We start from the raw sequence: 14,782 nt of genomic DNA, 5'->3' as shown, positions 1-14,782 counted from the left end.
AATTGCTTTTTGTACTTTAAATTGTCTTTCTCATCGTTTACTGACCAGGAACAAACATGCTACCGATTTCAAGAATTTCAAGCAGTATCATGTTAACCTGAATCCCGATAGAGCTAACAAATAAAAACCCACAGTAGATATGTAGAAACATTCATTTTCTAACAGTTTCGGGGTTACTTCTAAACCCCATCCACAGAGAAACCAAAATCACTTTAGTTTCTCTGATGATGAGGTTTAGAAGAAAATAAGATTTTCTACATATCTACTCTGGGTTTTTATTTGTTAACTTCACACTGAGATTAATATCAGTTCACTATAGTCCTGATAGAGCTGATAAGATAGGAATTTCTTTCCAATCTCAATTCAAAGCGGTCCCGGCGACAGAGAATCAACAGCGTGTATCAGATTCGAGCCCTGTCTCATTTATAGTATCGGTCCACTCCCGATGATGAATTGAAAATAACCCGAGATGCCGCGTGAGAAACCGGTCTATTGAACACGGTCGCCATCTATTGGAATTTCGCGAAACTGAAACTGAAGTGTTCTACGCTTGCGCCATCTACTAGATAAAGGACGAGCTACATTATACTACTGCCGATAAAGTATCAATTGGGGCGTCCTAGGTTCGATGCCAATTTATCGATACTAATTCTATGAGGTAAGAAAAAAAAAGCAGCTGTGTCCCAGGTTCGAACCCAGTCTATTTGCACTCTAATTCCTCAGTGGTGTGGATGCTAGATAGGGAACATGACCAGGGGTGGCTCAGGTTCGAACCCGGTCTATTAATACTGGTCTGGATGCTGCATAGAGACAAAGCAGGAGTGTCCATGGTTCGAACCCGGTTCTACAGTGTTCGGGGTGCTGAGTTTACCCAGCGTGGAGGTTGCGGTAACGCAACTGCCGATCCAAATAACCATCGAACAACTGACTCCATTAAAATGATTGTTACAACATTTTAATTAGCATCTAGAAAATACTAAGCCGACGTGCATCCACGCACTTCAGACTCGGTACCAATAGAACGGACCTGAACCCGGTACCCCTCAAGTTATTCACCATCCAGACTACCGCAGAATCAATTCTCATTTCATTTCAAACTTGATTCACTAATGATATTTCAAATATTCAAAAATAGTTTAATTGGAGACAAAATAATCAATTGATTGTTTATTTTAACTGATATGTTCTAAGATCCTCGACTGCCAGAGAAAGAATCTATCGACTGCCGAGTACCATTCTCAAACTCGCTTTCATATTACTATATGAAAACCTATACGAATGTTTCACAAAGGATCTATTGTGATTTTAGTTCGGTGAAAATTCACCAGAGGGGGTAAAGCATCGAAATACCCTTTAAACCCTAGAGAAAAAGACAAAAACGTCCCGAAATGAATATATACAGTGTTTTTAATACATCTAAGAATTCAAAACGTATTCAAATTACTCGTAAATTAATTAACCAGGCAACGTAATTACTTGTCTAACGTATTTGAATTTATTTAGAAACGACTGAATTGTAGCAATTCCACGCTAGTCAAACTGGTATCGAAGATATTACAGTAGTTTCTAAATAAGCTCAAATACGTTACGAAAATAATTACGTTGCCTAATTATTTAATGCACGAGTAATTTGAATATCATTTGACTTCAAAAATCCATTTAGAATACTGTATATTTTCATTTCGGCAGGTTTTGGTAATTTTCTCTGGGCTCTAAAAGGTATTTCCATGCTTCACTCCCTCTGTCGGATTTTCGTCGAACTAAAATCACAATGGATCTTTTATGTGGATTTCGATAGAATTTCAATACACAGATATCTAGACGAAGACATAGGCGGGATTCTCTTGGTTCGAACCCAGAATATTGGCAACTATTTTTAGTGGTTTTGATGCTGAATTTTAAACAAGCCTGTACTGGGTTAGGGGCCCTATAGTCAGCATCTCATTAGGAATCAGTATGAATAAATTGGGTTCGAACCTGGACCCTGGACGATGCATGGTTATCCTCCGTTAAGCATCAGAACCATTCATAATCAGTATCAATAGACCGGTTTCGAAGGAGGAACACCCCTGTTTATCTTCTATTCGCAACTAGGACCACTCAAAATCTTTATCTATTAACCGCGTTCGCACCCGGGACATCTGGTTCATCATCTCTTCAATATCAGGACCACTCGTAATACGTATTAATAGACCGGGTTCGTACCCGGGACACCCCTGTTCATTATCTATTCAGCATCAGGACCACTCATAATCAGTTACAATAGAACGGGTTCGAACCCTGAACATCCCTGTTCATACTATATTTAGCGTCAGTTCAACATCATGTAGTTCTCTTCATTTCTAGTAGATGGCGCATGTGTGTAAGACTACATACGCATGGATTCCATAGGACCAGATTCCAAGAAAAGTTTGTTCCGATAAATTCCCATAGATGGCGATCGTGTTTACATTGTAAAAAGTTTCCCAGTAATCACTTTTTCAGGATCAGGACCGCTCAAACTGGGTTCGAACCCGGGACACCCCTGTTCATCCTCTATTCAGCATCAGGGCCACTCATAATCAGTATCAATAGATTGGATTCGAATCCGGGACACCCTGTTCATCCTCTATTCGGCAAAGGGACCACTGATAATCTGTAACAATAGACCCGGGCCACCCCTATCCATCCTATATTCTGCATCAGGACCGCTCAGAATCAGGATCTATGAACTAGGTTAGAACCCAGGACGTCCTCTATTCGGCATCAGGACAAATCATAATCAGTTTCAATAAACTGGGTTTGAACCCGGGACACCCTGTTTAACCTCTATTCAGCACCAGGACCACTGATAAAAGCCTTTCTGTGGAGCACCAAGTGCTAGTAACGCTACGATATCTAGCCACTGGACGTATCGGCCCCACTCCGCGCGGTTGCGCCACCGCGCGGTATTTACGCGAAGCAGCAGAACACAAACATGGCCACTCTCTCAATTTTCAATGATAGAAATCGTGTGTGCATTTCAATTATTTTGGCTGTTAGGGTTTTAAGGCACAATATAAGTTGATGATGTGATATGGCGATGTTAATTAATGATAATTCCGCAGTGAAGCTAGTCACGAACGGTGCCGATTGAATGTACAGCTGCCAAAAACACTGAAATGTGCGTAGTTGCGTAACTATTTGCAGTGAATTGCAGACGAAACATGAAGCCTTAATGGCCGTTTAAAAAAAATGTATACCAATCGCAATTGTAAAATAAAAATGAGATAGAACCTAAGTTGAAATTCTGGCCATTTCTAAAATGTTATTACTAATTTTTAGTCAGTGCGGAACGTTTAGTTTTCCAACAATAATGAGGGGTGGTAGGTAGTCATGCAATTCAAGTCATCATTTATTTATTACACGTTACTTCCGTGTTGTTGAAAATCTCACGAGTCCTGGACCAAACCCCAATGAACAATGTGATCTGTGTGCTAGCCACAAATGCACACAGATCACACTACACTACCCATTACACACTCCAGTACCCACAGCTTTCATATATCCATCCAAATATTTAGTGTCTTTCTTCTTGGATCGTTTATGTCAACTGTAAGAGACACAATCGGTATTTCGAAAGCGACTGTTTCTCGAGTCGCATATTCAGTATGTTGCGCGCTCGTTAGTGTAAAAGATAGGTTCATTGTTTGGCCTAACTCGGAAGAAGAAATCAGTGCGACCAAGCAGGGTATCTATGAATTAGGCCGGTTCCCAAATGCTATTGGATTGATTGATGGAACTCACATTAGAATCATCCGGCCATCAGTTGACGAGCCGGCTTTTATCAACAGGAAACGATATCCTAGCATAAACGTTCAGGCTGTCTGTGACCACACAGGTAAAGAATCATAAAGAGAGTACATTTTCTTATCTTAAAAAGAGATTGTCCCCATTATTTATTTATTTGGCTGGTAAATTTTGTTTGATTTTTCGATTGAGTGTCCCTTACAGACCCACCACACCTGCCGGGAGCGAAACAGAGGGGGTTTGATTTTGAAATCGGAAATCGAAGTACGCAGTAGTTACCAAGATAAGATCAACAAGATTTTAGTTTCATTTCAATTCTATTTTTCATTGGTCATTCAAGGGGCCGGAAACCTTTGTGCTTTATAAAATGTTCGCTATGAATATTCTTTAAAGGAAAATTCACTAATGTTGTTGCGAAATGGCCTGGGTCTGTCCATGATTCCCATATCTTCAGAGCTTCAGCTCTTGGTAGGTAAGTACAAGACTCCAGTCAGTCCATGTGGATCAATTATCTCGAATTCGCTTCATCCAGGTTGATAAGATCTGTGGTGTTTGATAGTTTTGAATGTATCATTTCAAGGAAAATATTTACAGTTCTATTAAGATATGGTTGATTCTTATTTTCAAGACAATTATTGTGGTAGCTTGCGCCGCAATAAGCTGTTTTTGCAGTACCGTACTCTACTCGGTTAATTGACGCAACTCTCCGGTAGTTTTCAATTCTGCGGTCATAACATCACACATTTTGTTACACTATAGACACCTAGAGGCTACACATCGGGGCTTAACTGATGGCGTTTTACTGGGAGATTCCGGATATGCATTGAAGCCATACTTAATGACTCCATTTCTTCAACCTGTTGGAGATTCTCAAATACGGTAAATAGAAAATATATTTGAATTTATTTTCGCTTTTATTTCCTCTGTACTATTATTTCTGAAGAATTAGTTTTTCTTGCAGATATCATATCTCACACAAGAGAACTCGTTCAGGAGTGGAGCGATCGTTCGGAAGATTGAAAAGACGTTTTGCAATCCTGCACGGAGAGGTACGCTTAGCACCGGAGAAAGCGTGTACTGTTATCATGGCTTGCTTCGTATTGCACAACATGGCAATTCTGTTTAATGAACCTGAAATTGGAGAGATTGGAGTGGACGACGTCCCTGGGGAGGTCCAAGCTGAAGAACCTCAAACGGGAAAGCTAATGCGCGACTATTTTGTGAACACCTTCTTTGCGAAACCTTTCTATTCGCAAAAAAATGAAAAAGATAACATGTTAACAATAAATTTTTTAACAATAAAATTTGAATTGCAATAGAATTATTCGAAATTTTCTATCAAATCGTGGAGCACTATTCTTCTTGGTTTTTCATTTCAATTGTAACACCCATCGAATTTTGCAAAGCAAAAATTTCTAGTTGCAGCTTTGCGTTTTTCAATATGAAGTTCTCTTTCTCCAACTTCAGACAATCGACCTTAAGCTGCAACCGTTCACAGTCCAATTTAATGCGTTTTCGATCCTCAAACTGATTTTTGTACTGCGCTGCGGTGATGTCTGCAGAGGATATCCTTTTCTTCGATCGATGATGATCAGAACCTGCATCTGCCACGCAAGTTTCAGGAACAACGTGTACAGATGTCGGGGATGGTTGATTGTCGCTGGCGACAATTTTGTCATCAGTTAAGACCGGCGGGCCCCAGTGCCAAAATCTGAAAAAATTAATCGAACCAATTTTTTGGTTTTCAAAAACCGTTTTTTTTTAAATTCTCGCGCAAAAACTTGCGTTGATGTACAGTAAGTAAAAGTTAGCCGTAGAGAAATATGTTTTTTAATAGTAAGTTTGGAAGTGTTTGATACATTGATTGATTTTTTGTTAGGCAGCTTACAAACTTATATAGGCCTATACGATACGTCTACTGCGTGCGTGAACAGATCATAGAACTCAAATCACTATGAACAGATCAAGACAGTAGCCATGCGTGCGTGCCTTTCGGAATACGTCTAATTAATATTGCCAAAATCAGGATTTATGACGACTGTTCAAGCTGAAATTTTGAGCTAATAGGCATGAGGCAATTGTCATCAGTGAGGTGAGTTAATTGAAGAGAACGGCGCCGGCCTCAGTTCAGAAAAAAATGCGCCACGGTCTGGGTGGTGTTCTAATAAATGAACATTATTCTGGCAGGTCATGATCGTGGAATTATAATCTAATTCATACTAAGAAGTGGTAGGACAGCCTGACTTAGTTTGACTATAAGACCTATTGATTTTTCAATCGCGATGACTTCCTGGAAGACATTACCATATCAACGATGTAAACAAACTTCGCTGAGCGAAGTGATGTTGACAGACGAAAAATCGCGGGGCCCAGAAAAATCCTGAGCAAGACAGAATGTAGGACCCGATATATACAGGGTGTCTCAGAAAATGTGATACACAATTCATTAACTATACATGTAATTTTAACTATTTTCTTGGGGAGGGGAGGGGTATGGTTGGTAGACCTGCATGAGGATTGATTGGCCTTAGATTCAAGCCAAAAACTACGGATTCCATTGTGTACGTTTATTGTTAAATGACCAGCTGCTGCCTGTTGAGATATTGATCACTGAATCACTGGATTTCACTTGTAGTGTATTTACCTGTGTAAAAACCGAGGTATCCAAAACATATCTCCAACATGAATCGAAAACTTTAGTCTTCGGAGAGTAACAAATTTTGGGAAATACTGAATCTGATGAGTCAAAATTGTGGAGCTCAAGTGTGCATCGGAAAAAAAAGTTACCATATTTAACAAATCAGGAGCAGCTTAATTTGTAAGGAGGACCAACAATTTTATTAAGGGGAAATTTGTCTAAGTTTATTTATGTCATGTCTCAAATCATGTCATATGACAACAGATCATTTATTAATACACGCACACAATGCAATAATCCTTATTTCTTATATTGGTTCAACTCCAGCAATTTTAAGCTACGGTAACACATTTTTAAGACGCCCTGTATATCAGTTTTAACTTTACCCTAGAGTTATCAATTGAACTAAATCCCGGGTTAGTTAACTGAATTCAGCCCCCATTGAGCTCCAACTAGTTCAGTAAACCCGACATCATTTTTCTCATAGACCAAATATTTACCGTTTTTTCAGGTACTACAATCGCCCAGCTACAGTTCAGTCTTTTGTAATAGTTGCCCGGATGGTTAGGGCTGGTTATGACACCTGATCTACCATTCTGTATTATAGGTGTTTTACTACACAGCCGCGAATCAACTACAAATAAATAGTGAATTTATTGTTTTATATGTAATTTACTGATTCGAAGAGAAACTTCTCATTATGAGTTACCTTCCAACAACCACCAACGAAGTTTAAACCCTTTATGGTAACTACTAGAGTTGTCTGATGTAAACCGGATATCTACCTCACCGGAATAATAGCGTGTAGGTGGCGCTGTATTGCCGCAATATACATAACGATTATTATTATTATTATTATTATTATTATCTGCCGTAAAAATAAAAAAACAAATCAATGACATACTTTTAGCAGGATTTGAAAATTGTAAACTGAATAAATCGCAGATATTTCTTCATTTATTCATTTAACATCGAGTTTTAAATTAGATTATCCGATTCTTACAGGATCGGTATGTAAATATGAATACTTTGTCACGGCAATAACGAGTATCACTTGTCGTATAGGATTCCACTTCGAAAATAGGATCAAACGATTTCCTTAACAACTAAAAATAGAATCAGTCACGTGGTTATTTAAGGATTTCACGTAGAATTTTGGATCAAATCAGATTCAACTTTGAACTATGCAACTCTTAAATAAAATTAATATGATTGTTTAATTATTTCGTAAATATTTTCACTACATTCTAACTGGAAGTAATGATTAAGGGTTACCCCTATTGATAATTCATAACGTGATGTAATAGTTAATCAGTTCAGCACCCGATTTTGGGCTGGTTCTAAGTTCCATTCTACATTAGTCCAGGTTGTGCTGACAAAAATATTTTTGATTATATTTCTAGTTTTCCTAACTGCGAATATATTTCAGAATTTCCTGTGTTTTATATTTACAATGTTTTGAGGTGTTTCAATCCGCCAAACACAGTACAGGTTGTCGCCATAAGTGCCCGGGTAGTTAGGACCAGTTATGACACCTGAAGCTCCGTTCTGTTTTCTAAATAACAACCAGCCGCTACAAATCGAGTCGGTGTTCTCATCTGTCAATACTGTATAGAAAAATACCCGTATCTATGAACTTATAGAGCGGTAGTATAGACCCGAGGGCTAACTCAACTGATAATGAATTTAGTTAGCCTTCGGGTCGAAGTTAATACCAGTTTATAAAAAAGGACTGGTCATCAGTTACCACACCACACTGATCACCAGGTCACCACAACTGAGTGGTCCCCAGTCACTGGACTGGTCACCAGGTCACCACAGCTTACTGGTCATCAGTTACCACACCACACTGATCACCAGGTCACCACAACTGAGTGGTCACCAGTCACTGGACTGGTCACTAGGTCACCACAGCTGACTAGTCATCAGTCGGCACCACAGCTAAATGGTCAGACACCTGACTAGTCATCAGTCGGCACCACATCTGGACACTGACCAGACAAACTACGTCATACTTTATGGTCGAGTGGTTAGCGTGATAGCCTGGCACACTGGAAGTTCCGGGTTCGAGGCTGAGGATAATAGAAATATCATTTGATTTTGATTATCTGTTATTAATCTTTTAAATTATGTATATTGTGGTTTTAAAACCTATTGTCTAGTTTGACCGGTGCCATTCTACCAACAGGTAGTTGCTGTTTTGAGAAAATTCATTCCTTTTTTGAAATAAACAACTGTCCTTGAAACGAGTCCCTGAACAACGCGTCATACTGGCCGTTTAGTGAGGTAATAGTGACCGTTTGAGACCATTAGTTTAGAGAGTTCCCCAGATCGGTACCTGTGTGACGGCACTGATCACAATAGTTTTCTTGTAAAATTCTTAATCAACAAATCTAATCAGTATTAAGTGATATTAATATTATTTATTCGCTTACCTTGAGAATTCTCGACGAATAAAATTATAGCGACCACAAACAAACTCTTCATCATCAACTCCATATTCAAACAGACACCCGCGATAAATACTAAACAACTAACTGTGAACCACAACCAAAAAACTGCGCCTTTTCACACAGACCGATACGATCAGCTTTACGAATCAGAAAACTGAGTTGGGGTTTTTATATAATGATTTCATTTCCTTGTTTCAATCTTGAAAACGATTAGGATCGTTGTCACTCCACCAGCATCATCATCATTTATCATCATTCTATGTTCATGTAAATATCGGCTTTATTTAGAGAATTATTAAGGATTAAATTGTCTCTCCGGCCATCATCACACTCAGTGTAACACAAATAGATAAAGCCAAAAAACAACATAAACAGGATCTTCCTTATGTACCTTTGATAAAATTAATGGACGATGAATAGAATCAAAACTTCGAAGTAAAGAAAACTGAATTTATTATGATAGTTTAATTTCCTTAATTACCTCTCTGATTTATGGTATAATATAAGGATAATTATCTGTCCATCAGGACACACTGACAATGCTGCCCCGGGATATTGATATAAACTGATAAATCAACCTATGAATAAAACTTTTAAATAAAAACCAATAGTTCGGTGAATTCGCAATTATGCGTCCCGTGTCAATCTTACAATAAAAATGCCGCAAAAAAAACACGGAAAAAAAGTCGAAATTACTCCGAACATGAAACATTTCCACTATAAATACCATTCAGTCAGTGGTTATCAACAAGGTAATAACCGTTTGTAGTTTCGGAGTATTTAGTGCATATTTGATATTTCTAAATTTTTCATTGTGTCTTTTACATTGTTTTATTCCTATGATAGAACGTTAAGACAAAAATAGTTAACTGATTTACTGTGGATAGTACGTGTTTTCACTACTAGTCTCATAAGTACAGTCAATGTAGTAGCAAAAACTAATCATCTGATGAAGCTACCTGTACTTTGCAGTAATACCGAAAGCTATCCATTTCCCCGATGTAGCTACTTTGGACTAATAGCGAAAGCTACATAATTTACCCGCGGAAGCTACTAATTAAGACCTGTCAAATCAACTGAACTAAGTTGGTCCTAGATATTGATTATACCCTGGGGCTGGTTGCACAGTCACCGAAAGCTACCCATTACTCCGATCATGGACGTATAAATCTAGTTTATACGTCCATGCTCCGATGTAGCTACTTTGCACTAGTAGCGAAAGCTACTGTGTAGTACTGAAAGTGTATAGTAGCTTAATCGGGTAAATGAGTGATGTCAAAAGCACTGTACTGGCGACTACAAATAACTCCGTTACCCGATACTGGTATTTCTAATAAAATCAAGTTAGCCTTCAATATACTATTTGTTTTTTACTCATTTGACACCAGTGCTGTGGGTCAGTTGCATAGTCATCGCTTAGATTTAAGGCTAGTCAAATACCAACTTAGTTCTGTAGCAAGTCGACAACTTAAGACCAGTCATCAAATATAAGACCACTTTTTTAGTTCAGTCGCTACCTAAACTGTTAGATTAGCTATAGAACCTATATCGTCTTTAAAATTAAGTCCTTAAATTGTTAAACTATAGAACTAAGTAGGTCATAGATATTGATTATACCCTGGGGCTGGTTGCGCAGTAGTGGCTTAAAGTCCAAAAGTGGTCTTAAATCTTAAGACTGGTCTTAAGTTGTTAGATTGGTTATATAACTAAAATGGTCTTAGACTGGTCTTAAGTTTAAGCCCCGACTGTGCAAACAGACCCCAGGTTAACAAACAGCTCATCCAAAACTAAGCTAGTGAAAGTCTACATCTCGTTAAATCGACTCCGAAATTTTCCACTTTTCCAGGTGACCAACAGTTTCAATACAAATTCTGTTCAAACATCACAAACACGCGGCAGTACCAGAACGAAACCATCGCTGCTCAGCTAATTACAGATGTGAAACGATGGAATCCACGAATGGACGCGGTATTCTGTCGGTGTCCACGTGACGAGTATTGGTTGGACGGATGGAGACGAGACAATGGAGTCTGGAGTTACATTTACACCTGTTATAAGGTATTATCATATATACAGTCATTTATTATATCTAAGCAACGTTTCGGCCTATATATAATTAGATTTCTGAATGGTGATTGCGAGGGCGATATAGATGCTGCGATTGTGATGGCGATATAGATGCTGCGATTGTGAGGGTGAAATAGATGTAATTGTGATTGTAAGGGTGATATAGATGCTGTGATTGTGAGGGCGATATAGAAATTGTGATTGTGAGGGTGATATAGGTGCTGTGATTGTGAGGGCGATATAGATGCTGTGATTGTGAGGGTGGTATAGATGCTGCGATTGTGATGGCGATATAGATGCTGCGATTGTGAGGGTGAAATAGATGCTGTGGGTGATTGGTTTCTGATTGCCGATTGCCGATTGCCGACCCGAGAAATGGTCGACAATCAGGTTTCTGATTGCCGATTGCCGACCCGAGAAATGGTCGACAATCAGGTTTCTGATTGCCGATTGCCGACTGCCGACCCGAGAAATGGTCGACAATCAGGTTTCTGATTGCCGATTGCCGACTGCCGACCCGAAAAATGGTCGACAAACAAGTTTCTGATTGCCGATTGCCGATTGCCGACCCGAAAAATGGTCGACAATCAGGTTTCTGATTGCCGACTGCCGACCCGAGAAATGGTCGACAATCAGGTTTCTGATTGCCGATTGCCGATTGCCGACCCGAGAAATGGTCGACAATCGAGTTTCTGATTGCCGACTGCCGATCCGATAAATGGTCGACAATCAAGTTTCTGATTGCCGATTGCCGTCCCGAGAAATGGTCGACAATCAAGTTTCTGATTGCCGATTGCCGACTGCCGACCCGAGAAATGGTCGACTATCAGGTTTCTGATTGCCGATTGCCGATTGCCGACTTTTGAAAATTACTTCACGTGCCTCTTTCTATCGATCTGCGCGTATTAATACTTTTCTCAGTGAAAATGTTGGAACCAACCCGCAGATCTACTTTCACCTGTTCTGGAGTTGAGCCGTCCGACCAATCAGAAACTGGGAGACGCGTTTTTTACCGATCTCGATTCGGACGAGAAATTCATGTACGGCTATTGCGAACGTAATAATATACGCGCCGTATATAGACCGAACCGAACTGTGGTCACCATTTTGTACGCTGCCATGGGCCACCTTCGGTTATCTGAGTTAGTCGACTATAATCGAACTACGTAAGTGAAACCGAATGTCCGTTAGTCGGAACTATAGTCCGGGTATAGTTCGAAAATTAAGCGCATTCGGTTATTAGTTCCGACCACTAGTCGACTAGATACGAAAACCGAATTTGGTCAACGTTTTGTTACTGGAAGTTCGTCGTTTATTAGCGTGGAAAAAGACATTAACGCCATCATATTTTAACCACCGCTACCACCGTTACGGTAGTATCGCGGATTTTATTTGGTATTGCGTTCACTGTCTCAAATATTAGTAATTTCTGATTGGGTTAAAATGAGAATCAGTATTGAGATAATCGGCAAGAGAGATGTAATGGGAAAATTAACGAATTTGTACAAGAAAAAATAAACTCTTTTTGCTATTCAAAATATGTCCATGTTGTTTCCTTATGGTTTAACGTTTCAGTCACACAAACCTCCCAACGCTTCACCATGCGTATATAGCAGTGTTATTTCAGTGTGAAATATAAATGATGCCGATCAACAATTATGGCAAGCAGCGTATTGAAAAGGGGTGATTGTCCAACAGCAAACCACGCCATTAAGCGTCCGCACACGAGCGAATTCTGCGTACGCACCCAGTGCAGTGACACCCGTCTGCACCAAACAAGGAAGTATTTCGCAAGTTGATATATGACGTCATGCGCAGAAAGCGCCAGTAATGAAATCAACGCGTCGCGCGGCCAAATTTGGTTTTCGCATCTAGTCGACTACTGGTTGGAACTAATAACCAAATGCGCTTGATTTTCGAACTATTTCCGGAATATAGTTCCGACTAACGGACATTCGATTTCGCTTAGTTCGACCATAGTCGACTAACTCAGATAACCGAAGGTTGTAACAAATGACACGAGGTGTCCGACCAATCAGCGCTCGTTTTGGGGGGTTTGTGGAAGCGAGTTCGGGGAGCGATACGGAACCCCTGACAAGCGAGGATGACCCGTGAAGTGGAAACGGAATATGTTGTCTACGTAGTCCGAACCCGCAGTTTGCCACCAATACACCGGAACCAGTCCATCTCACATTGGATAGTATGGACAAGGAACAGGAACAAACGACAGCAATAACCGAGGGTTGGGACTTACAGAAAACACGTGCAAACCCTTTTCTTAAGTCTGTAGAGCGGGAACAAGCTTCAAAATGGCTATTTCACACATCAAAACGACTGTGATGGCCATCTTGGATGACCTAAATTTGTCAAAAACAATAGAGCTCATCCATCACACACCTAAAACAAACAAACCAAGTCACAAGAAAATCAACCATAAACTTAAGTCTGTAGAGCGGGAACAAGCTTAAAAATAGCTATTTCACACATCAAAACGACTGTGGAGGCCATCTTGGATGACCTATATTTGTCAAAAACAATAGGGCTCATCTTCCTCACACCTGAAATAAACAAACCAAGTCACAAGAAAATCAACGAAAAACTGAAGCCTGCAGAGTGGGAAGAATATCTGCACGCCCGTCTGCCCGTCCGTCTGCACGCCCATCTCCCCGCCCATCTGCCCGCCCGTCCGGACACATGTGACAACAATACCCCTTGCATCCTACGGCTGAGGGGTAAAAAGCTTATTGCAGAATCTTAGTGTCTGATGTACCACAGACACTAAGACACGGACGACATTTTCTCGATGCTTTTAAATCACTGTGACTTTAAACCACCAGAAATCCAGTTTCACCAAACCGATTGTGAAAAATAAACTCTCTTTACAAACCTCAAACATTATTGGCATCAATACCACTCATAATCAGTTACAGATCCTCGACTGCCAGAGAAAGAATACATCGACTGCCGAAGTAGCATTTTCAAACTCGCTTTCACATTACTATATGAAATATATACGAATTCTTAACAAAGGATCTATTGTGATTTTAGTTCAGTGAAAATCCACTAGAGGGGGTAAAGCGTAGAAATACCCTTCCGACCCTAGAGAAAAAGACAAAATCCTCCCGAAATTAAAATATATTGTATTTTAAACACATATTTGAATTCAAAACATATTCAAATTATTCGTAAATTAATCAATTTTCCAACGTAATTATTTTCGTAACGTATTTGAACTTATTCAGAAACGACTGAATTGTAGGAATTCCACGCTAGAAATCCGTCAAACTGGTATCGAAGATATTACAACCGTTTCTAAATAAGCCCAAATACGTTACGAAAATAATTACGATGCCTAGTTAGTTAATGCACAAGTAATTTGAATATTATTTGACTTCAAAAATCCATTTAGAATGCTGTATATTTTCATTTCGGGAGGTTTTGGTAATTTTCTCTGGGCTCTAAAGGGTTTTTTGATGCTTCACTCCCTCTGTCGGATTTTCGTCGAACTAAAATCACAATGGATCTTTTATGTGGATTTCGATAGAATTTCAATACACAGATATCTAGACGAAGACATAGGCGGGATTCTGTACTAGGTTAGGGGTTAACTGCCCTATAGTCAGCATCTCAGTAGGAATCAGTATGAATAGATTGGGTTCGAACCTGGACTCTGGACGATGCACGGTTTATCCTCCGTTAAGCATCAGGACCACTCATAATCAGTATCGATAGACCGGTTTCGAACCTGGGACACCCCTGTTCATTCTCTAATTATCATCAGGACCACTCATAATCAATTACAATAGACCGGGGTCGACCCCGAAACATCCCTGTTCATCCTGTATTCAGTATCAGT

General features: G+C 39.6%; 1 protein-coding gene across 2 annotated transcripts; it reads right to left on the bottom strand.

The window, feature by feature from the left end:
* Window positions 1-4,478: 4,478 nt before the first annotated feature.
* Window positions 4,479-8,995, bottom strand: LOC141910216 (neuropilin-2-like). Of its 2 annotated transcripts, none has more exons than XM_074800940.1 (6): window positions 8,842-8,995; window positions 7,859-8,013; window positions 7,410-7,512; window positions 7,116-7,274; window positions 6,907-7,040; window positions 4,479-5,479 (listed from the first exon to the last, which is right to left on the bottom strand). In XM_074800940.1, the coding sequence occupies exons 1-6, from the start codon at window positions 8,903-8,905 to the stop codon at window positions 5,447-5,449; spliced, it is 648 nt and encodes a 215-aa protein (XP_074657041.1). In that variant the 5' UTR covers window positions 8,906-8,995; the 3' UTR covers window positions 4,479-5,446. The 2 variants fall into 2 exon arrangements, with proteins under 2 accessions (XP_074657041.1, XP_074657042.1); XM_074800941.1 differs by having other exon boundaries at window positions 7,116-7,220.
* Between the last annotated feature and the right edge of the window lie 5,787 nt (window positions 8,996-14,782).

This window comes from Tubulanus polymorphus, chromosome 8 (assembly GCF_964204645.1).
Source record: "Tubulanus polymorphus chromosome 8, tnTubPoly1.2, whole genome shotgun sequence".
Classification (NCBI taxonomy): domain Eukaryota; kingdom Metazoa; phylum Nemertea; class Palaeonemertea; order Tubulaniformes; family Tubulanidae; genus Tubulanus; species Tubulanus polymorphus.
This window is presented reverse-complemented; position numbering and strand designations above follow the sequence as displayed.